The 19,882-nt window shown below is 57.3% G+C and overlaps 14 protein-coding genes across 14 annotated transcripts; 7 read left to right on the top strand and 7 right to left on the bottom strand.

Moving 5' to 3' along the window:
- Window positions 1–385: 385 nt before the first annotated feature.
- Window positions 386–1,789, top strand: KRP23_591 (uncharacterized protein; the record flags this gene model as incomplete). The annotated part of the gene is made up of 1 exon (XM_067890810.1): window positions 386–1,789. The coding sequence occupies one exon, from the start codon at window positions 386–388 to the stop codon at window positions 1,787–1,789; it is 1,404 nt and encodes a 467-aa protein (XP_067751153.1).
- Window positions 1,790–1,944: 155 nt separating this feature from the next.
- KRP23_592 (uncharacterized protein) lies at window positions 1,945–4,545 on the top strand (the record flags this gene model as incomplete). Its single annotated transcript, XM_067890821.1, has 1 exon — window positions 1,945–4,545. The coding sequence occupies one exon, from the start codon at window positions 1,945–1,947 to the stop codon at window positions 4,543–4,545; it is 2,601 nt and encodes an 866-aa protein (XP_067751154.1).
- Window positions 4,546–4,581: 36 nt separating this feature from the next.
- On the bottom strand, window positions 4,582–5,225 carry KRP23_593 (uncharacterized protein; the record flags this gene model as incomplete). Its single annotated transcript, XM_067890832.1, has 3 exons — window positions 4,582–4,766; window positions 4,829–4,881; window positions 4,948–5,225. The coding sequence occupies 3 exons, from the start codon at window positions 5,223–5,225 to the stop codon at window positions 4,582–4,584; spliced, it is 516 nt and encodes a 171-aa protein (XP_067751155.1).
- Window positions 5,226–5,720: 495 nt separating this feature from the next.
- KRP23_594 (uncharacterized protein) lies at window positions 5,721–7,544 on the top strand (the record flags this gene model as incomplete). The annotated part of the gene is made up of 1 exon (XM_067890843.1): window positions 5,721–7,544. The coding sequence occupies one exon, from the start codon at window positions 5,721–5,723 to the stop codon at window positions 7,542–7,544; it is 1,824 nt and encodes a 607-aa protein (XP_067751156.1).
- Window positions 7,545–7,765: 221 nt separating this feature from the next.
- KRP23_595 (Microtubule-associated protein RP/EB family member 1C) lies at window positions 7,766–8,739 on the bottom strand (the record flags this gene model as incomplete). The annotated part of the gene is made up of 2 exons (XM_067890854.1): window positions 7,766–7,954; window positions 8,020–8,739. 2 exons carry the CDS (start codon window positions 8,737–8,739, stop codon window positions 7,766–7,768), a joined length of 909 nt encoding a protein of 302 aa, XP_067751157.1.
- Window positions 8,740–8,852: 113 nt separating this feature from the next.
- KRP23_596 (uncharacterized protein) lies at window positions 8,853–9,701 on the top strand (the record flags this gene model as incomplete). The annotated part of the gene is made up of 4 exons (XM_067890865.1): window positions 8,853–8,868; window positions 8,926–9,007; window positions 9,069–9,275; window positions 9,341–9,701. The coding sequence occupies 4 exons, from the start codon at window positions 8,853–8,855 to the stop codon at window positions 9,699–9,701; spliced, it is 666 nt and encodes a 221-aa protein (XP_067751158.1).
- Window positions 9,702–9,896: 195 nt separating this feature from the next.
- KRP23_597 (Transmembrane protein 258) lies at window positions 9,897–10,192 on the top strand (the record flags this gene model as incomplete). The annotated part of the gene is made up of 2 exons (XM_067890876.1): window positions 9,897–9,905; window positions 9,977–10,192. The coding sequence occupies 2 exons, from the start codon at window positions 9,897–9,899 to the stop codon at window positions 10,190–10,192; spliced, it is 225 nt and encodes a 74-aa protein (XP_067751159.1).
- Window positions 10,193–10,791: 599 nt separating this feature from the next.
- Window positions 10,792–11,723, bottom strand: KRP23_598 (5'-AMP-activated protein kinase subunit beta-2; the record flags this gene model as incomplete). Its single annotated transcript, XM_067890887.1, has 2 exons — window positions 10,792–10,962; window positions 11,028–11,723. 2 exons carry the CDS (start codon window positions 11,721–11,723, stop codon window positions 10,792–10,794), a joined length of 867 nt encoding a protein of 288 aa, XP_067751160.1.
- Window positions 11,724–12,118: 395 nt separating this feature from the next.
- On the bottom strand, window positions 12,119–13,915 carry KRP23_599 (uncharacterized protein; the record flags this gene model as incomplete). Its single annotated transcript, XM_067890899.1, has 2 exons — window positions 12,119–13,719; window positions 13,825–13,915. The coding sequence occupies 2 exons, from the start codon at window positions 13,913–13,915 to the stop codon at window positions 12,119–12,121; spliced, it is 1,692 nt and encodes a 563-aa protein (XP_067751161.1).
- Window positions 13,916–14,043: 128 nt separating this feature from the next.
- KRP23_600 (B9 domain-containing protein 1) lies at window positions 14,044–14,851 on the top strand (the record flags this gene model as incomplete). Its single annotated transcript, XM_067890910.1, has 3 exons — window positions 14,044–14,226; window positions 14,300–14,368; window positions 14,432–14,851. 3 exons carry the CDS (start codon window positions 14,044–14,046, stop codon window positions 14,849–14,851), a joined length of 672 nt encoding a protein of 223 aa, XP_067751162.1.
- A 177-nt stretch (window positions 14,852–15,028) lies between these two features.
- Window positions 15,029–16,188, bottom strand: KRP23_601 (Choline-phosphate cytidylyltransferase B; the record flags this gene model as incomplete). Its single annotated transcript, XM_067890922.1, has 3 exons — window positions 15,029–15,115; window positions 15,204–16,028; window positions 16,177–16,188. The coding sequence occupies 3 exons, from the start codon at window positions 16,186–16,188 to the stop codon at window positions 15,029–15,031; spliced, it is 924 nt and encodes a 307-aa protein (XP_067751163.1).
- Window positions 16,189–16,465: 277 nt separating this feature from the next.
- Window positions 16,466–17,911, bottom strand: KRP23_602 (uncharacterized protein; the record flags this gene model as incomplete). The annotated part of the gene is made up of 1 exon (XM_067890933.1): window positions 16,466–17,911. One exon carries the CDS (start codon window positions 17,909–17,911, stop codon window positions 16,466–16,468), a length of 1,446 nt encoding a protein of 481 aa, XP_067751164.1.
- A 253-nt stretch (window positions 17,912–18,164) lies between these two features.
- On the top strand, window positions 18,165–19,079 carry KRP23_603 (Choline-phosphate cytidylyltransferase 1; the record flags this gene model as incomplete). The annotated part of the gene is made up of 3 exons (XM_067890944.1): window positions 18,165–18,173; window positions 18,238–18,954; window positions 19,026–19,079. The coding sequence occupies 3 exons, from the start codon at window positions 18,165–18,167 to the stop codon at window positions 19,077–19,079; spliced, it is 780 nt and encodes a 259-aa protein (XP_067751165.1).
- A 140-nt stretch (window positions 19,080–19,219) lies between these two features.
- On the bottom strand, window positions 19,220–19,879 carry KRP23_604 (uncharacterized protein; the record flags this gene model as incomplete). The annotated part of the gene is made up of 3 exons (XM_067890955.1): window positions 19,220–19,296; window positions 19,375–19,708; window positions 19,769–19,879. 3 exons carry the CDS (start codon window positions 19,877–19,879, stop codon window positions 19,220–19,222), a joined length of 522 nt encoding a protein of 173 aa, XP_067751166.1.
- Between the last annotated feature and the right edge of the window lie 3 nt (window positions 19,880–19,882).

A 19,882-nucleotide genomic window follows, 5' to 3' on the forward strand; every position in this document is an offset into this window, starting at 1 on the left:
GCGAGCAGCATGTTGACTCACCAGCAGGCACTTTGCGCTTCACGACGACAAATACCTGTCTAGTTTCGATACCCTTTTGCAACACATGTGTTCGGAGTATATATAAATTATCCGTTATGACAGGAAGTAGATAGAAAGTGTATCACGCAGTATCCCTTACTTGGGCTTTTCCAAACCTCTATATAGCGCTGAAACGGACGTGCCCGGAAAAAAAATGGACTAATCGCGCTACATCGTCTGGTTTCTTTTTCCCGGTCCGGACGTCGTCATCAAGTCCATTTGCATCTTCCAACTCTCTCGACCATTCCGCAACTCGTCGACTCCCTCGCAAGCCCCGACTCCCTACGTCGGCTGTTGCGCTAAAAGCACCGTTGCGCAAAAAGCCATGGTTTCCACCCCGTCCGAGGCCGCGTTCGCAACGACTTCCGCGTGGCACGACCCGACCGACGTGCAAGTGCGCAAAATCATGATGGCGCGCCTGCGCAGCCACCCGGCGTTAGCGCAACACCACCCGATCCTGCAGGCCCGCGAGGACACGGGCGCGAGTCCGTCGCTGCTGCAGCGCCTCGAGTGGATGTTGTACCACTCGGCGGGATCGCTGAGCGAATATTTGCACCAGCCCTCGCTCGAGCGCCGAGTCCAAAGTCTCGTGACGCACTACAAGCGCAAGCGCGCAAATACAGAACCCAGCGACGACATCATGGCGAACATCTGCGCAGCTGCCGCAAAACGCAGACGACCGCAACTCTCCATCTCCGAAGAAGAGATCCGCAATTGCAGCGTTGGCGCAAAAGGCTGCGTGCTCAACAGCAACTTGGACCTGTTGCACCACGTGTGCAGCTTCCTCGACGGTCGACAGGTTTTGCGCTGCCGTGCAGTGAACAAGTTTCTCTACTTGCACGCTCCGTCATTGGTGAGGTCGCTGCAACTTGACGCCTCAACAGCCTCGACAGCTTCCGTTGCGCAATTGCGCAACTGTGGTGACGGCGCGGCAAATGGGCTGCAAACTTTGCTGCTCGAGTGCAAGAACCTCACGAGCCTCACGATCTCCAACAAAAACAACCAAACCCACCTCAAAGCGGGCGTCGTGTTCCCTCGCGCACTCACAGCGTCGACGTACATGGCGTCACTCGCCACCACGTCGTACGGCCACCAGTTGGTGCGCGAAGTTGCGTGCGCACTGCAAATTGGCGCATGTCCGTTGCTTGAGAAATTAGAGTTTCTTGCGCCATTCGACTTTGCAGCGGAGAGTGATGGCGTCTTTTTAGCGCTGCAAGCGCTAACCGAGTCTGCCACTTGCAGAAAACCATTAGCGCAACTAGTCCTGGACGCGACGTTCCTCGGAGATCGAGGTGTTGCGCGACTTGCGCAACTTTTTGAGACTCAAGACACGCACTTCCAACATTTGCAGACTCTCACACTGCGCAACAACTACATGGGCGAAACGGGCTGCCGCGCGCTGCTCGAAGCTGTGGAGCCATTTGCGCAACTGCAGACGTTGGACCTCAGCCGCAACATCCTCACGGACACGGACGCATTTGCACTTGCGGATTTACTCGACACAGACATGAGTTATTGCGCAAATGTGGATGGCGATCACAAAGACTGCAACGGGTTGGCATTCGCGGGATTGCACACGCTCAATTTGCAAGAAAACTTTATCACGTGCGACGGCTTCCACGCCATCACAATTGCGCTATGTTCGCGCGAAGGTTTCGTGGCCACGGTCGGTGGGGCCGCAGCTCTCAACGAAGAGGAAGTAGAAGTGATGGAGGTAGACGATGCCTAGAAGTTCGCCACGATATTTATGCGCAAAATTCGCTACACAAGCATATAAATAGAGTTTGTGCAACACTACTGAAGAGATCACTTTGCAATGAAAAGCGTGGAGCCCCCAAGGCAGCAAACGAGTTGAAGTCGGCATAATTTCTCGGTGCCTCAGCGATGGCGGGTGACGAAGAAGCCGAAGAGCGTCGAGCACTCGAGCGAGAATTGGCGGACGAATTGGCGGCGTTGTCTGCCCAGGATGTTGGTTTTGGCGCAAATTTCGACCGAGCTGATTACCAGAGTGGCGACCTCAGCAGTAATGGACAAGACGAGGAAAGCTACGTGCGTCTGGATCTCGACAAGGTTTTGCAGCAGGTGACAGAGCTCCCTGTGGTTAGTAGCGACGAAGACGAGAGTGAAGCTACGAGTTGGGAGCTCCTGCTGCAAAGTGTGGAGCGGAGTGACCGTGAGTTCTACCAACCCTTTCACGAAGACTTGCACGAAATTCGCGCCTCCTTTCTAGATGGAAACCCTTCGGCAGAGCACCAGGAGCAGAAGAATGTTTGCAAAATCGAACCGGAAGGTCGAGTACGCCTCGATGTTGCAGTCTCCCAGTCTGAGCAGATTGACTCGCCACCTTTGGCTGAGATTGTCAAGATTGCGGTTGCAACTCGAGAAGATGAAATCCCTAGCTGCAAAACTGAGGCCGATAGAACTGCCACAGTGGGTCCTCTTGAAAGTGTCAGTGATACTCCGTTGGAACGCAGCACTGAGGTGGCTCCAACCGGTCCTCGCTCTCACGGTTTCGATGACGCTACTGCTCATACGCCTCCGCTGTCCGATGACCACCCTACGACCTCTATCTCAAAGCAGCTGCTGGAGGACGACCAAGCTGTGCGAAAGCAGCTTCAAGAGATAGCGAGGCAGCAAGAGGTTCGCGAGTCACGACGATTAAAGGCTCAGGCAAGACACCAGAGAGAACGCGACGAGGCCGAACGCTTACTACGCAGTCTCCAGGACGCCTTCGAGGCTCAAGAGAGGAAGGCGGAGATTGCTGAACAAGAAGCACAGGAGCGATCCCTGATGACAAGCGAAGAGCAACAGGGTCGATTGTATGTCGCTGCGGAGCGTGAAGCTCGCGAAGTTGCGCTCATGACGCTCGCTGACGAAGCCTCACGCAAAGTTGCAGCTGAGTTTGCACGGATTCGAGACGCGATTGATAAGGAAGTCGCCCAAATGGCAGCTGCGGATCAAGCTGAACGCCACCGAATGCAAGCGGAGCGGCAGATCCGCGACCAGCAGCTAGCATCCCTAGCTCGGTGTCGCTTTAGCGCAGCTTTGACGGAGCTGGTCGAACGCCACGGCCGTCAGCAACAGATTCGCGATCAAGAAACGAGGAGGGGGCGTCGTGAGTGTGTGCAAATGCGAGCTGAAGAGGCCTACACCCGGCGCGTGGTAGCTGAGACTCGCGCTCTTCGTGAACAGCAGGAACGTGGGAGAAATCGGGTTTTAATGCTGCACGAAGACGAAGTGGCAGGTGCTTTTGAGCGTCTTGAGAGGGATCGGAACCTGAGAGCTCAGGAGCGAGTACGCGAGGAGAACGACCGAGCTTGGATGGAAAAAGAGGAGGCGCGGACTCGTTCTGCTTGGGCTTGTATCGAGCATTTACACCGGCAGAATGAGCAACGATCTCGTGTTACTATGGGGCAGGAGGAAGAGCGTTGTCGGTGCGCCTGGGAATATCTAGCACAACGAGCTCAAGCCGAAGCTGAAAAGCGTGAAAAGCAACGCGAACTTCGTCGCCTTCGCGTTGCGGCTGACGTCGCGGCAGGCTTGCAAGGTCTTGAGCGTGTTCTTCGCCAGCATTCTCTGGTCAAGTGTGTCGATAGGTGGCGGCGGTGGCATGAGCGTTGCGTTGAGGAGGAGCTGGCACGAGCGAAGACTGCGGATCACGCTGCCAAGAGGATTCAGATGTGGCACCGGTCACACCGACAACAGAGCCAACAACTCGTTTCGGTGGAGCCTCCGCTCCTTCTCGAAGATTTCAGCGACGACGAAGAGCCTCAAGTCGACGAGGATAGCTGCGCTGAGGCCTACGCCAACTGCTCGGCTAGTCAGGAGGCAGCTCTCCGATTGCAGTCGACGTTTCGTGGCTTCCACGTGCGGCGGAAGTTCGCAAACGCGTTGGCGCTGGCGGAGGCCGTGGGGGAGCACGAAGAGGGCGATTTCTTCGACGCTGTCGATTTGGACGACCTCATCCAGCTCCCTCCAGAGCTCGTCGATGGGTGGGAGGACCCCGTGCTACCCGCTGCATCGATCGCTCGTCAAAGAAAGTCTCCGCCTCAGCACGAGGAGATCGTAGGCAACAACGCAATGGAGGAGTATGTGGAAGCGGTGGCAACTCTCAGAAACCTGCAAACGTGCACGCTGGCAGTCAAGCCTGTGCCGAGGGCACCAGCGAGTGGGAATCCCCCGAAGGAACACAACCTAGCAGCGACACTTTGGAATAAAATGAAGCGAGCGAAGAATCGACAGCAGCACGTGCAGCAGGAGCGCCAGCGGCAGCAAGATCCTGCCTACCGCGTGCAAAAGCTGCTAAATCGTAAGCCGACTCACTCGAACCAGAGCGGCAATCAGAGCACCCACTCTAGCTTGCAAGGAGGTCAAAAGGCTCCTACGGTGTCGTGGTCGTCGACGTCTAGTGCCAAAAAGAAGCCCAAGGTGAAGATTCCGTCGCTAGTTGAGCGGCTGCGGAGGCAAACGATGGCGGAGCGATGAAAACTGGGGGTCGTTATTACGCTCACTAGTCAGCTCTCAGCGCTTGGCCAGCAGTGACGTCTCTTTCGTTTGGCGCATCATGAGCACGAACACATCAAAGTCGGCAGTGGCGACTAGGATCTCCGAGCACAGCACTGTGCCCGACTGACGGTCGACCTCGTACGCTCGGCGCACCAGGTCGTAGAACTCGTGCACGGTTGCTCCCTGCGACTGGATGTACGCTACACAGATGGAGAGCTACCGATTAGCTGCGGTGCTTCCAGGCAAGCAGTCTCGGACGTACCTTCTAGCTTCTCCTCGAAGAGAGCGAGGAACTCATTGTAGATGTCCGTGTATCTGCCGGGGTGCAAAGGAATGTTAGTCACGCTTCACCAGGGTAAGTATGGTACACGCCCAACGCACTCCAGCTTCATCTCGTCGCTGTCGAGGTCGAACGCATGGCAGTGGATCTCTGCGAAGGCTTCGAACGTGTGCGCGAACTCGTCGTTGTCGAAGAAGAAGGAGATGACCTTGTCCACCAGGTCGCTGCTGCCGGGGTCGAAGCTGCTCCCATCGTCGTCTTTGGCGCTCGCCTTTTCGTGGCCTGCACGGGGCTTGGATTCACTTGGCGCGTCTGCGCGGTTCTTCTCCGAAGGCTTCTCGTCCTTCACGTCCGCACTCGGTTTGCTCTCCCTCGGCATGGCACTGGGCTTTTATGTGGACTGCGAGGTCTGCTGAAAGCAGTTTCCCTACCAAGACCCTTCACGGCGTCACGTGAAACTTCCCGCTATTGCTCAGGCCTGCGTCAACTACTGTACCCGTAGGGCAAGTGCGGACTTGCACTAAGATGTCACGAGCTTGTGTCCCGGTCTAGCGTTGCACGGGAACCGTTAATCAATAATCGCGCACTTCCTTCCTGCAGACCTGGTCGATGATCCTGCAGCGATGTGAGCGCGTACACATCGTCTTGAAGCCTGTCAACAATACCACGTAGCGCTGTTCGTAGATCGGACACTGCTACGTTCTCCAGCGCGATGGTGAAGTGATCTCGTGACCTGCAGGCTGCAGCACACACATGACACTCGTTGACGCTGAGGTTTCTGTGGTCTGAAGTGATCCGCCGGAAGCAGCCCCAGTCATTTTGCCTTTGGCCTCCTCCCGCGTCAATCTCCAGTCTCCAGCACCTTCCTCTCGTCATGCTCCGAGGCTTCAAGGTCGCATTTGCGTGCGCTGTCGTTGCCGCAGTCGCGGACGCTGCATTAGAAGATGTCCCGAGTTTCGCTGTCCCCTCCTTCGACTACGGTTCGCTGCAGGAAGGCGATGCGCCAGGCCGCATGCTCAACGCTCTGGAACGCGGCGGCGTCATCGCGCTCAAGAACATCCCCAACTACGCCAACGTCCGTGAGCGCTTTCTCCAGAGCGCGGTGCAATGCGCCATTGCATCGGAAAACACGGACGAAGGACTGCGCTACCTGTCGACCAAGCAGTTCCACGACGGCACTCGGCGCCTCACGTTGCGCGCTGCTGCCGGCCGTGAGCTCCTCGACACGGACAGGGACTCGTTGAACGCGATGGCTGCCAATTGTCCAGGCCACCGCGAGCTCTACGAGGAATTCAGCGGCACATTGGAGCGAGCGGTGGACTCGTTCGCTGCAGCACTTGACCAGACCGAGTTCACCATGGGCGACGGCGAACGTCCCATCAGCGCTCGGAAGCTGATCGGAGACGCTAAACGCCTCGACCACTTCCACGCGTACGAAGCCGCTCCAGGCGCACCAAGTTCCAGTCGCCGGTCGCTGTCAGCTGAAGACATTGAGCGGGACTTGTCCTTGGCCATGCACGAAGACCACGGACTCTTCATCGCGATGGCCGCTCCTAAATTCTTCTCCGTCGACGCACAGGACGGGGGTATCCGCGAGCGACGCCTGAAATCCGACGCCTCCGGTCTGGTGATTGGGGCTGCCGAGCTCGATGAGATCGTGCGTCCGGAGCTGAAGGCCGACGAGCTGGTGATCATGATCGGTACCGGCGCGTCTCGCTGGCTGGAAACTAGTCACCACCTGCCGGCTGTCATGCACGGCATGCGCATGCCTGAAGAGATGGTCTGGGACGACCAAGCCACCGCAGGACAGCGCAACCTGCGCGCGTGGTTCGGCAAAATGACGCTGATGCCTTCGTACCAACGGCTGCTGGAGTCCAAGATGTACTTTGACGAGTTCACGAACCGAACGACGCGCCACTTGATGGCGACTGGCAGCGCGGACGACCTCAAAGCTGTTGGCTGCGCTGGTGGCCGCCACTTGGTCGAGTCCGAGGGGAGCTGCACGTACTCCATCTGCACGCTGAAGCCTGGCGTGGAGAAGCCGCCCACGGTGGGCTGCAACCAGGCTTGCAACTACCACACCGAGTTCTTCGACGCCAAGTGCGAAAAGAAGTGCGACTGCACTGGAACCACCACGCAGGCCGACGTGTGCTGGATGCTTTGCGTGGCGCGACTCCCGGTCTCCACGTGCGCTCTGGAAGACCAAGAGTGCTCGGGCCTCAAGATGATTTGCTCGGCAAACGCCACGAATGCGACTACAGCTCCGGCAGCAACCACAGAATCGGAGACTCCGCTGCCCACAACCACGACGGAAGCGCCAGCAACACTCGAGACGCCACTGCCATCGACTGTCGCGCCAACTGCAACACCGGAGACGACCACCGCAACTCCGTTGCCAATCACCCCCTCCCCGTCCACTGAAACACCTCAGCCAGCCACCATCTTGACACTGGTAGCTCCTGCTGAGACGACAGTCCCTATTCCTGCAACAATTACGCCAGCGTCAGTCGGAACGCCAGCAACCCCCGTCGACACGCCGGTCAGTGAGGTGCCGGTTGCGACGCAGGGATCGCTCCCAGCGACTGATGTGCCCGCATCGACCACTTGGACCGAAACACCGTTACCGACAGAGACTGCGCCTCCTGCAACCACAGCGCCAACTGCAGAGGATCCAGTGGTCCCTGGTGGATTCTGTTAGGCTTCGGTCCAGTTTATAAGCGAGAGCGCCAACCTGTAGGAAGCAAGGCGAGGATAACAACAAGCGCCGCGACGCCTACAGCTCAAATAACACGCTTTCATTTGTGAGTCCTTACCGGCAACTTTCTCATTTCTTCTCCTCCCCTGGCCGTCTTCAGCTGTGTCTTGTTGGCATATCGACCGCAGCGTCCTCAAAGCGACGCTGCTGCCTTGCCTCCCTCCCTACATCGTCTCGTCCTGTGGCTCACCAGGCACCTGCTCCTCCTCCGCGCCGTCCTCCGCGGCGTACAGCACCTTGAAGACCGCCTGCGCCAGTGGGTTGCTCTCCGTGTCCTCGGCCGCCTGCAGCATGATCTCCACCTCACGCAACTTGTTGAAGTAGAAGTCGCGCTCCTTCTCCAAGCTCTCCACCTAAGAGCACAGCACCCATCAGCCTCCATCTACACACACACACACACACTCCCACTACCACGTACCATAGCACGCAGCTCTCCGCTCTCGTTCGTGAGCGCCTCATTAGTAGTCGTGAGCTCCTCCAGCTCCTTCTCGAGCGGAGCCGTCGCCGCCGCCACTGCCGCCTCCGTGTCAGCTGCAGACACCGCCCCGGCACTGCCCGTAGGACGTCGAGAGACGCCCGTGGGCGTCCTACTGGCTCTAGCAGCCGCCGGAGCGGCAGGAGGCGTCCGGCCGACTCTGGACGTCGTGGCGGCTCCGACTTTGCGCCGCGCGGGTGCCGCCGGAGCGGAGGACGAGACCCCAGAGCCGCCGAACTTCTGCGTGAACTGAGCGCCGCCTTTGCCCTTGTCCCGCTGGCTCAGTGGGTCGTAGGACTGACCCGACGCGTTGCGCTCGTAGAAAGCCTTGAACCACTGCATGAACTCGAGATTGTCCTGGTACTTGCCGCGCACGAGGCGGTCCACCTCGACGTGCTTGTCGATCTTGAGCTGCATGAAGGCCTTCTGCAGGACCTTGTAGTTCTGGATGTACTCGTAGTCCTTGTTGGCCGCCCAGTCCACTTTGCTCATCTGCACTTTGCCCGGGTACATGGCGTCCAGGATCTGGCAGGCCACGGCGCCCGTGCACGTCTGCTCCACCTTGGCCAGGTTCGTGGCGCACAGGTTGTTGATCCAGTCCAGGATCTCCTTGCGCCCGACGAAGTACGTGCCGTCCATGAGACTCATGCTCTGGTCCGCCATGGTCCCAATAGTCTCTTGTGCTGAAGTGGCGTCCGTACGGCGAATATATAATTTGGGACGGATTGTGTCTCGAAAAGACTGGACTCAATTGGGACTATTTTGACGACTGGACCATGGCCAAGAAGAGCGGTACGTCCTGGTGCATGTCCGTCCTGCTGCTTCGTGCTAACGTATACTGTGCTGCAGGTGGTAAGGCTAAAGGCAATGCCGGCAAGAAGGCCGGCAAGAAGACTGGCATGTTCAAGGCGCTACAGAAGCACGAGCGCAGGTCGGGAGCGGCAGGCTGCAGGATGATACACAGGATTATTTTCTGACTATGCTGCTTTCAGGTCTGGCGTGGTAGCAGCAGGCAAGAACGACCCACACAGCAGCAAACGTAAAGCAAAGGTGGCCAAGCGTCCGGCGCCAGTGTCGGACGAGTTCCGTAACTTTGACGAGCGTATGGCTGCCAAAAGCGCTAGGAAGCCTGGCGTCGTCCCTAAGGCAGCGGCCGTGGCACCACCAAGTTTTGTGATGGCTGCACCGACGTTCCAGTTGTAAGTGGTGACTGCTACGAAGGTTTTTGCTTTGTGCTAACGTGGAGGTTTAATGTTGTTGATAGTAACTCGAATCCTGTGCAGCCTGCGCCTGCTGTGCGCGAGGTCGAAGGCTTTCATGGCTTCATGTCAGCGCTGGAGGCTCCCAAGGACGCGCCCATGGTAAACCCGAACCAGGAAAACCGCAAGTCCAAGCCGGTGCAGCCAGAATACCACGGCAGCAACGTGTTTGCAGTACTGGATGATGGAGACGAGGAGCTGGAGAAGGCGCAGATGGCTACACAGGCAGCAGCGCCAGCGTTCATGCAGTCGGCGACGTTCAGCTTTGCGACGGCCAAGCCAACGTTTACTCTGCAGTCGTCGCTTCGCCAGAGCATGCAGCCTGCAGCAGTGAATGGGGCGCAGGATATTGACCCCGATTTATAGAGCGGCATGGCACGTACACTACAGGTAATGAAGACACCATGGCTTTTGAGCGTTTTTGATGGCAATGGTCGAAATGTAAAAACAAATGTAGCCATCTCTTGCTTTATCCGCCACCTCCCGTATCGAATACGAACCTTGAAAAAGCGCTCATACGTGTCAGTCAAGCAAGAACCCGGCAGATCTCGGTACTTCACGATGGAAATGGTGCGTGGCTGTCCGTCGCGGGGCGTCCCTGTATCTGCAGCGGTTAACCTTTTCTCTATCGTGTCGCTTAGGAAATCCCGTACACGAGCCCCGTGGACCCGGAGAGCTACGGTCTTCTCACGGCGGCGCTGCTGCTCACCGGCCTCGTCTTCATGGCGCTCTTCTTCACGCGCGCCGTGGCCCCCAAGAAGAACGCCGTGGCGGAGCTGGTGCTGGCCGCCATTGCCGCGCTGCTGCTGGGCTTCGGCTCGCTCTTCCTCTTCCTGTGGGCGGAGATCTACGTATAAACGACAGTGTAGCTCTGCAGCTCGTGTCCAAGTGCTCAAGAGCGCAGACAGAAGCTCGGCCCAGCCATAGAAGGCGGCGTAGCATGCAGTTTTGATTGGAGAGCGCTGGCAGGAGGGCAGTGAGAGAGATACAGGCAGTCGTCAATTGAAGAGGACTCGTGGTCGAAGCTGGAGCTGCAGAAGAAGACAAAAATATGTTTATTGTTTTTGCGCTGCTCTTGTCGCTGTGTTCATGCGTCGTGTGGGTGTGGCGATGGCTCGGAAGGACGAAGATGCAGTGTGTTCGCTTCTCATTGCTTAAGGCTTCGCCGTTCCTAGGTCGGTCATGCCCTGCCGCGTGCACTTGCACTGCTCGCTCGACCAATACGAGCAGCTCCTTACCACAAAAAAAAAAGAGTTGCTGTCTACTTCCTACAGAAGCGGAGCAAGGCATGCGCGCTGCATGCGCCCGCCGCGTCCAACACTTGGATCATTCGCGACTCTGCTCCGAGCTTCCTCCCGCTGTCTACTACCTGTGCTGGATCGGTCTTCCGATCGACCCGTCCGTCCACCGACCCACCTACTCACGTGCCAATAGCTCTTGCAAACAGAGGCAAGAGCTAGTTGGCGCCGGGCATGAGGCTATAATAAACGGTGGTCACGAACTTCTGCTTGTAGCGGTTGGTGATGCCGAGCACCATCATGCCGTCCTTGATTGCTGTGCAGTATAGATGGTTGAGCGCCACGTGCTGCGGCACAGGCAGCAATCTACCATCGACTGTCGGCGGTGCCTGACACAAACAAAAACACGCGAGTTAGGACCCGCACAACCCCTGGAGGCACCACATTGGCTTACCTTGTTCAAAATAATGTGCCGCAAGTGTGGCGGAAGTGGGGGCGGCTCCTTCGTGTACTCGTCGATCTCGGGGATGTACCGCGAGTACGGGTTCTCGGGGTCTTCGTCGTCGTCCTGCGCCTTGTTCCTGCCGTCAAAGTCGGACAGCGGCGCGAACTCCGACACGTCCACGTAGTTATTCACGTTGCCCTCCACATCTGCCATCGTGAGCTGGTCGGGTGCGAACCGCCAGTCGTCGTCCACCACAAACTTGTACATGTGCTTGCCCCGCGTGAGGTTGGCAATGTACGTGAAGTCGTTGCCTGACCGGTGCATGGGGCACTGCTTGTCCCAGCCATTGAATGTGCCCGTGATGAACACGTTGCGTCCCCCGTGCTCCCACTTGAACACCATGGGCACCACGTCCTCCCCGGGCGGGAGCGCGACGTCCGTCGACTGGGCATTGTCCTTGGCGTCCGAAATGTCTCCGTCCATGTCCGAGGACGACTCGGTGGGCGGGTCCACGTCCATAGCCTCCGTGGCGTTGTGATGGGCCGCGTAGAACGGATCCTTGCCGCCTGGGGGCTGCTGCTGCATCTGGCCGCCTGCCTGGTTGTAGTACGGGTGGTGCTGCAAAGGGAACGCGTTGGGGTCGTTCGGGTCTGCGCCCAAGTTCTTGGGGTTGGCGTCGCCCGCTTTGCTGCTGGCGCTGCCCATGATCCCTGACTCTCGCTGTGTGCTCTGGCTGCTGGAACGGGTAGACGACGTATCCGGATACGTTGGTGCGTTGGCGTTGGCGTTGGCGTTGGGCTCTTCCGGGGCTCGGGTGGCTTCTCTGCTGCGGCTCTATAGTAGCAGCAAGATAGATAGCGAAACGGGAAGCGTGATGCGTCGCTGCTGGTTGCGAAAACCTTTTGAAGTGCATAAATGGTGTGGCAGAAGAAGATTCAATTATAGAGATGTAATTGGCGTGGACCACTTCACGCCCATGCAGCGCCACAACGTAAGAATTTCCTAAAGTTACAGCAAACCTAAAGTGAATGGCTTGTGCGGCAATGTCGGAGCGTCAAAGTCTGGTATATTGTGGTGTATGGCCAGCATAAATACGAAACTTACTTGGATTCGTCTTCTTCATGCATCGCCTCCTTGAGCCGCTGCACGAGTGTCGCTTTGAGGCCCTTGATGTCCAGTCCTCGCTTCTTCAGCTCCTTCCGAAGCTCGGTCACCTTCATCTTATCAACTTCGGCTGACCAGTCCTTCTTGGGTTCGACTGGCACTGGCGCTTCACTCTCAGCAGCGTCCTTTGAAAGGTTGACGCCATTTGCTGCTGCTGCGTCGGTGGCGTCGAGCTGGCTCGCAGGTTTTGGCGCGGTCTTCCCCGATTGGTCATTCTGCTTCGCGCTCTTCGATTCTTCCTTCGCCTGCTCTGACCCCTCGTTGATTCGACTGGGTGATGCAGCCTTCGGCTCACTAGGAACTGCGTCCGCTTTACCGATCACTACTTCTGAAGGAGAGGTAGCACCATCCCCACTCGTCGGATCCGACTCAATGGCATTCTTGATGTCGCTGTTGGCGTCACCATTACTCCTTGCTTCCATGACACTGCTCTCGCCGGCTTCGCTTCCTGACGCACTTTCCTGGGCAATAGCCTCATCTTCAACCTCCATAGCTGACGTTTCTGCAGGCTCATCAGAGACAGCCATCTCGCTGTCCTTCACGTTTGAATCGTTCTGTCGATCCTGCTTAAGCCGTTCCGACTCCTTTTGAGCATGATCCATGTCGTTGTCAATGTCCTCCATCGCATCGCCCTTCTTCTCACGAGATGTGTCCTCAGCAGACGTCTTCTCCTTCTCACCTGTCTTTGCTGCTTCCAGTTCTTCGCGTAGCTGTTCCAACTTGGTTGCGAACTCAGTCTCCAGCTTTCGCAGATTTTCCTCGTGACTCTGGGTTTTGGCCTTCATCTTCGCCTCATGAGCCTCCACAGACGCAGCGATCAGATCCTCCGTCTCCTTTGTGTGTTGAGTCGGAAGGTAGTAAATTGGTGGTGACGAGATGGTCACCAAAAATTTGGATTGGCTCTCGCTCTTACGCACCATCGTCAAATGCTCCAGCTTCGCACGAGCAATTTGCTCGCTATGGTCCAACTCGGTGCGCGCCACCAACGTTTCCAGTCTCGCAACCTCCGCCTCATGGCGCGCTCGGTTCTCAAGGTTCTGGCTCTGCATCTTCTCCCTTTGCTCAGCCTCGTGTTGCTTGGAGTCCTGACGCTTAAACAGGTCCGTATCCTTTTCAATTTGCCGCTTCGCTTTGCCCAAGTGACCCATCAACGCACCAAACATGCGACGGCTACGTGCAATGCCGTCCTTCTGAGCGTACGGCGCCACTGCACGCTGCTTGCGCTGCTGAGCACGAGCGTTGTCGGCAGAGGGCGAAGTAGCGGTGGTAGAAGTCCTGCTAGTCTCCGTCCTCCCCTCGGTGCCCTCCGGTCTGGCTACTGCCGAGTGCAGTCTCTGTCTCTTGGCTGCAGTCCTCTGCCTATTGTCCTCGTTCTCGCGTTTGCCGAGTCTCCTCGGCGCATTCCCCCGAGTGTTGTTCTCCTTCAGCTGAACCTGTCGATTGCCGCCTCCTGCTCTCGTCGGCTCAGCTCCGAGCCTAGCGAACACACTGCGGCGACCTGCTACTCCACCGACTGCAGCTCCGCTCCCACGACGCTCTGCACACAAGGGAAGTGCAATTAGCCTTAAGATCTCAACGCTTTACGCAGATCAGAGGCGTATATATGCAACGCAAAGCCCAGAGGATGTAGAGCAATACGCACTTGAGTTATCGAGCGCCTCCCGCTTCTTGGACAGCTCCAGCAGCTCGCGGCGCAGCGTGCGCTCGTCCGCCGACTCCACCCGATCCGCCATCACTTTTCGTGGTTTAGCGCAGGTTTTCAAGGGGGACACTTAAGTTGCTTGGAGCATCGTATATCCGCAATGTTGCGTTTGTTACGGTGCGCAGCATGGTTTTGTCCAAGCGACGCTGCACTTTGACGATGGCATCGCGAGTTGCTGGCGACGACGCGGTGAACAAGGCTTTGGAGCGGCTACGACAGAGGAAAGCAGATAGCCTGGGCGGTCATCATGTGGACGTTCCAGCGGTAATGACGTCCACGCCGGCGGCGCAGCCTGCCGCTGGATTCCAGGTCATCTGCTCCGGTCAGGTGGAGAGTGTGCACGTACGTCCAATGCTGCTACATCCTATGACTCAATAAGGAGCTGGTCCAATGTGCAATTGTATGCGGCCAGTAGTATCCGGGTGTGGGCAACGTCTACTGCCGATACTCCATAACCTACGGCGTTGATTGGCGCGTGCTACATGTAGGTCCGCAACCGATCCTTGCTGACATCTCGCGTGACTTAGCTCGACGTTTTGCACTGCAGGGAGCGGAAAACGGACTCTCGCAGATCGCGTACCTGGCGAGCCACGAAGACGAGATCCTACTCAACTTCCCCATCGACGTGTCGTTCAAGAGCACGAATCCTTTCGGCTGGCCGCGGCTGGTGCTCAGTCTGTACGGACTGGACGCGCTCGGCCGAGACGTGGTGCGAGGCTACGGCTCAGTCGCGTTTCCTGTGACCCCAGGCTGCTCGGTGCGTGAAGTGCCGCTGTTTCGGCCGCTATCATCGTCGCGGATCCAGCAGTTCGTGGCATGGCTCACGGGATCGCCTCCTGAGTACTTCGACTCGAAGTTTGTTGCGCAAAGCGACAGCCGCGAGGTTACGCGAGTCACATCTGCAGGCAACGTGCGCGTTATCCTCAACGTCGCTACTCACGGGATGAAGCAGCACGGGTACACATAGCAAGAGAGAAAGCATGTCTTGTCATTTCTCAGTGGTTAATGATGCAGATTGCCATACAAATCAGGATGCACATATCCAAATCAAAGGCCAACAAGGCAATAGAGACCCAGTCTTCGAGACGAGCAACCTCAAGTCTAGGCAAGAGGAGCTCTTTCGATGATACCTGCCGCAGCTTCTTTAGCACAGTCCTTCACGTGCCATTTCGGACATGCGCTCTGACAACCGCTCCTTGATGATCTTTCGGCGCTTGCGGAAGGATGTGCGCTACGTAGCAGCAACAACAGCACGACCGACAACAAAAGGTTAGACAGGATACAATTACAACAAATCGACAAGGGGATACTGCACTTACCAGACGGCCTTCCTTGCTGAAAAGCTCCAGGAAACTGTGCTGCATATCGTCGGCCTTGCTGATCCACTTGTGCACGAAGCCGTCAACGTCGTTGCGCACCTTGTCTACTGCCATATCAAACTTGATGCTCTTTTCCTTGATGAACGGGACGTTCATATCCTTGCCAGAGTAACCGCGCTGCAGATTACGACGGATGAACGTGTCGTACTCCGCGATGATGCGGATGATCAGGTCCGACGTCGAAATGCCGTCGGTACGCCTAGTCTCCAGGAACTTGCCCATGGCCTTAATACGAGCGTACACGTCACCCTCTGACGCCTCCCCTGACGCGTCCGAGTACGGCAGTGCGTCGTGACACACGTAGTCAATCTGGTGCTCCTCCAGGAACTCGTCCGAAAGCACCCAGGGAGCGTCCTCCACCACTTCGTCTACCCACCTGCAGTGGCGCAGAGACTCGTAGCGCTCTTTGTCCGTCATGACAGTGCGGCCTTTGAGTTTGTGCGTGATCTCGTCACTGCAGCAGCCTACGATCAGGAACGTGTTGGGGTAGGCCTCTTTGCACTGCTGTAGGGCCTTAGCATGTCCGAAGTGGAAGAGGTCGAAGATGCCGTCGGCGTAGAGACGCAGGGGGCGGCCAGTCAGCGTACCGGGCTCTCCCTCCTTCAGCGTCTTCCGGTAGGGCTCCGGCTGCGGTTCGTCGTCGCCCTCCTGGCTGCTGACGCTGCTGTTGTCGTTCTCCGCCGTCGGCTTCGTCTCCTCCTCGGAGGAAGGGGCGTGGTGGTCGGCCTCGGCATCCTCCGCGTTGTTCATCTCATTGGCGCGTCTCTACATTGCACAGATCCACGAAAGTATCAGAACCACGGCGGCCATTGCACCTTCAAAACCGGGGGACACAGCGCGATTCGGCGCCGATCTCGGTCTCGATGAGAGCCGCGCATCGAAAGCACGTCTGAAGCAGGGAACTGCCACGCACCTTTCTCGCCATCTTGTCGTTCGCGGTCCTTTTCGGTTGAAAACTCTGGAGTGACACGGGGCAATTTTTTTGAAAAAAAATCGGACAAAGTAGTGTGTGTGCTGGTGTAAGTGCGAGTGTATCCACCTGAAATTAAAATGTGACGCGCCCACATCAGCCACTTCAACATCACGACATGCTATTAGATCGGATTATGACGTAGAGAAGTGAGTACTACAACAGCAAATGGCTGAAATTGGCTGAATGGACGCCATGACAAAGCGCAGGTTTGTGCGTTAATAGATGTGGCTCAGGCCGATGACGTCGCCGAGAGCGAGGTAACGCGCGTGCTGCCCGAGTAGAGCTTGTGCGGCACATTGGCGAGTTGGTTGCGCTCCGAAGCTACTGCGGGCTGCACGACGATCGGCACTTGCCATTGAAAGGTTTGCCTCTGCGCGGTGACGCCGCTGCTGCTGGAGTCGCCCGCCGAAAACTCAAAGCGAAGCAGCCACTGGAAGCGCACCAGGTCCGTCTTGATGGTCGGCAGCGCATCGTGCGGGATGTTGAACCGCACGTTCGTCTGCAGTACGCCCAGCGTGCGCTCGCGGAAGCTGCCGAACACCTTGGACTGTACAACGCGGTCCGGGTCCAACGCCATCGACGAGAGCGTTTCCTCAAGGCACAGCGTCGCCGACACCTCGAAGCACGGAATGCTGGCGCGAGTAAAGTCAAAGATGCCTAGCAAGACCTCTCCCGGCTGGTAGAACTGCTTGGTCAGCAGGAAGCGCACGAGGTGGCTGCTGTCCTTGCCGATCGTGAAAATGCTCGTCTGCGCGCGCTGCATCTGCTCCGTTTCCACTCGGCCATGCATGAGTGACGGACGCAGCTCGAACGCGATCTCGCTGCCCTTGCGCACTCCAACTGGTGCAGGCGCCAATGACATGCTGCGATCCAGTCTACCGACACGAGTAGTTCCACCAACAACATTCGGCTTCTTGGTTTCACCTGCTTTGTCGGCGCTGCCAACGTTCTTGCCCAGACTCGCTGCGAGGTGGCTGGCGCTAGCCACTGTACCAGCCTCGAAGAAGTACTCGGAGCCATACACCTCAAACGGCAGGTGCACCGAAACAGGTTTGCTGTCAGCACTGGCACATTGTGCGGTGATGGAGACCACGTAGAAAACCCGAGCAGAGGAGCCGCGGAACGTTGGGCAGACCTTCTCGGGCAGCGCGATCGCGAACTCTCGCGTACAGCGCTCCGCCGTCTCTTCCTTTGCGGCTTCAACCGCTGAAACAGGGTCAATAGCATCTTGACTCTTTGTTGTAGCGGCCTCCAGCTCTGACTGCGTAGGTGCGATGTTGATATCCGACAGCAGAACCGACGGCGCCGAGCGGAAGATGCACGTGCCTGTGTCCCCCGAGAAGTGGCGTACGTCGGGCAGCGCCGCGCCCATTTTGTCGAACAGCACAACGTCCTCTGACAGTTTGCGCTCCAGCTGTGCGCGCTCCTCCTGCGACGCCGGCCGCGGCGAGTTCACGTGCACCACGGGAAGCGTCAGCAGGTTGCTGTCGACGGTGACGTGGCCGTGCACTTGCGCCACCACGTGGGCGATCTCCGACTGCGCGTCAGGTTGCTGCCGGTGACTCACGAGCCTCACGACGCCTTTGACGACGCCTCCGGGCCGGAAGTGGCGGCTCGCGAGCCGCGCTACGAGCACGCTGCCCTCGCCAGTCTCCGCGGCGTGGTCGATCGTCATCCCTAAAATTGAAATGAGGACTTAAGTTCGGAAACGAACTTAGGAGTGAATGTAAGTGACGTAGTTGAAGCGACGTCGTCCTCGAGTCGATGGACGCCTTGGCAAAGCATCGCACAACGTCCTCTCCCACCACCAACGGTAATGCGAAACTGAACAAGCTGTCTGTCGCTGATAAGGCCCCTCATGGCGGTGCTCCTAGCAGCCACTCCTGCTTTCTCTCGACGCCGCGCAGCACACGAAATTTCCACCGAAAATGGCCCCAGTAAGTCCTAACATGACTTGGTATTGTCTCGGTACTCCAGTTCTTACGTTATGGTGCGTTGCAGGCAGCAATCAACACGAATGATGAGACCAAGCAGGATCTTGCGCTAAACGAACCTGCGAACGCTGAAGCGCCAAGTGCCACAAGCACCGAGTCCACAAGCTCCTGCAAGACATTGGTAGAAGGAGAACCCGGTACGCTGACCGGTCGCCCCCTGCGTCTCTACGCCGATGGCATCTTCGACCTCTTCCACTTCGGACATGCTAAGGCCCTACAGCAGTGCAAAGAGGCCTACCCCAACACGTTCCTGATCGTAGGCTGCTGCAGTGACGAGATCACGCACAAACTCAAAGGCCGCACTGTCATGACGGACAAAGAGCGCTACGAGTCTCTGCGCCACTGCAGGTGGGTAGACGAAGTGGTGGAGGACGCCCCGTGGGTGATCACAGACGAGTTTATTGAGAAGCACCAGATTGACTTCGTGTGTCACGACGCACTGCCGTACTCGGACACGTCTGGAGAGGCGGCGGAGGGTGACGTGTACGCTCGTATTAAGGCCATGGGCAAGTTCCACGAGACGCAACGCACCGACGGCATTTCGACGTCGGACCTGATCATCCGCATCATCGCGGAGTACGACACGTTCATCCGTCGTAATCTGCAGCGCGGTTACACGGGGAAGGATATGAACGTCCCGTTCATCAAGGAAAAGAGCATCAAGTTTGATATGGCCATGGACAAGATGAGGCAGCGCTTTACGACTCTTTTTGGACGCGACGGGGTACGTTCAACGCTTGCGAAGAGTATTAGTATTGATCTTGGTCTGACGAATTGTGTTTGATCGCACTGCAGCGGAAGTCCAAGCGCGAGAAAGCTGGACGTTTTCAACAGCGCCAATCTGTGTAAGGCAGCTTTAAACGAGTGTCACCTTTTCATGAAGCAGGGCGCTAAAGAGTAAGCGGGTGAGATATGTAGAAGTCTCCGAGCTGCTGTATCTCGAGTCCATATAAGCCATTGAACTTGATTTATCATTGACTGCGACAACGTTAATTTTTTGTGACTCCGTGAACAGCTCGCTGAACCTTTCCAGCTGCTGATGCTACAACTAGCAATGCTTGGAGACCTGTGCAAGCAACAGAGATGCCGTTGGCATTTGAAATAAGCAACTCACCCTGTAAGCATCAACATGGTAGCAACGTACCACTAGCAAACTGCTTTTGCGCCTGGCGAAGGTCACTCGGCGGCAACGAGCTGAACCAAAGCAGCGTGTCTGCATTTAATCTTGTGTTGCTGCTCACTGTAGCCACCGGTTCTTCGTCCTGGCCGCCTTTTCCCACTCTTCGATGCTGCAGCGAGGAGCAGGAGTCTCCGCCGCTTGTCGTGTCGACTTTCACCTTTGATGCGTCCCGAAGTCGCCAATTCCCCTCAGAATCCAGCGTCACCACGCGAGACGCCTCGAACTCTTCGTGGTAGGAGACCTCAGTTAGCGTGTGATCTGGTAGCCGCAGTCTGGCCTTCGTCAGCTTCAGGAAACCCTGCACCAATATGACGTCAATACGCCTCTAGAACCATGCACAGTTCACGAAGAAACGCACCTGCTTGAGCTGAGCACACGCGATCTCGTGCTCGTTGAGATACTCGTCCAGAGATTCCACGCCCTCGACCAACAGCCTGTCGGTATCCGCGTTGCCATCGCACTCCGCCATCTC

This window comes from Phytophthora ramorum (genome assembly GCF_020800215.1).
Source record: "Phytophthora ramorum isolate Pr-102 chromosome Unknown Phyram_PR-102_s0001, whole genome shotgun sequence".
Lineage (NCBI taxonomy): Eukaryota > Oomycota > Peronosporomycetes > Peronosporales > Peronosporaceae > Phytophthora > Phytophthora ramorum.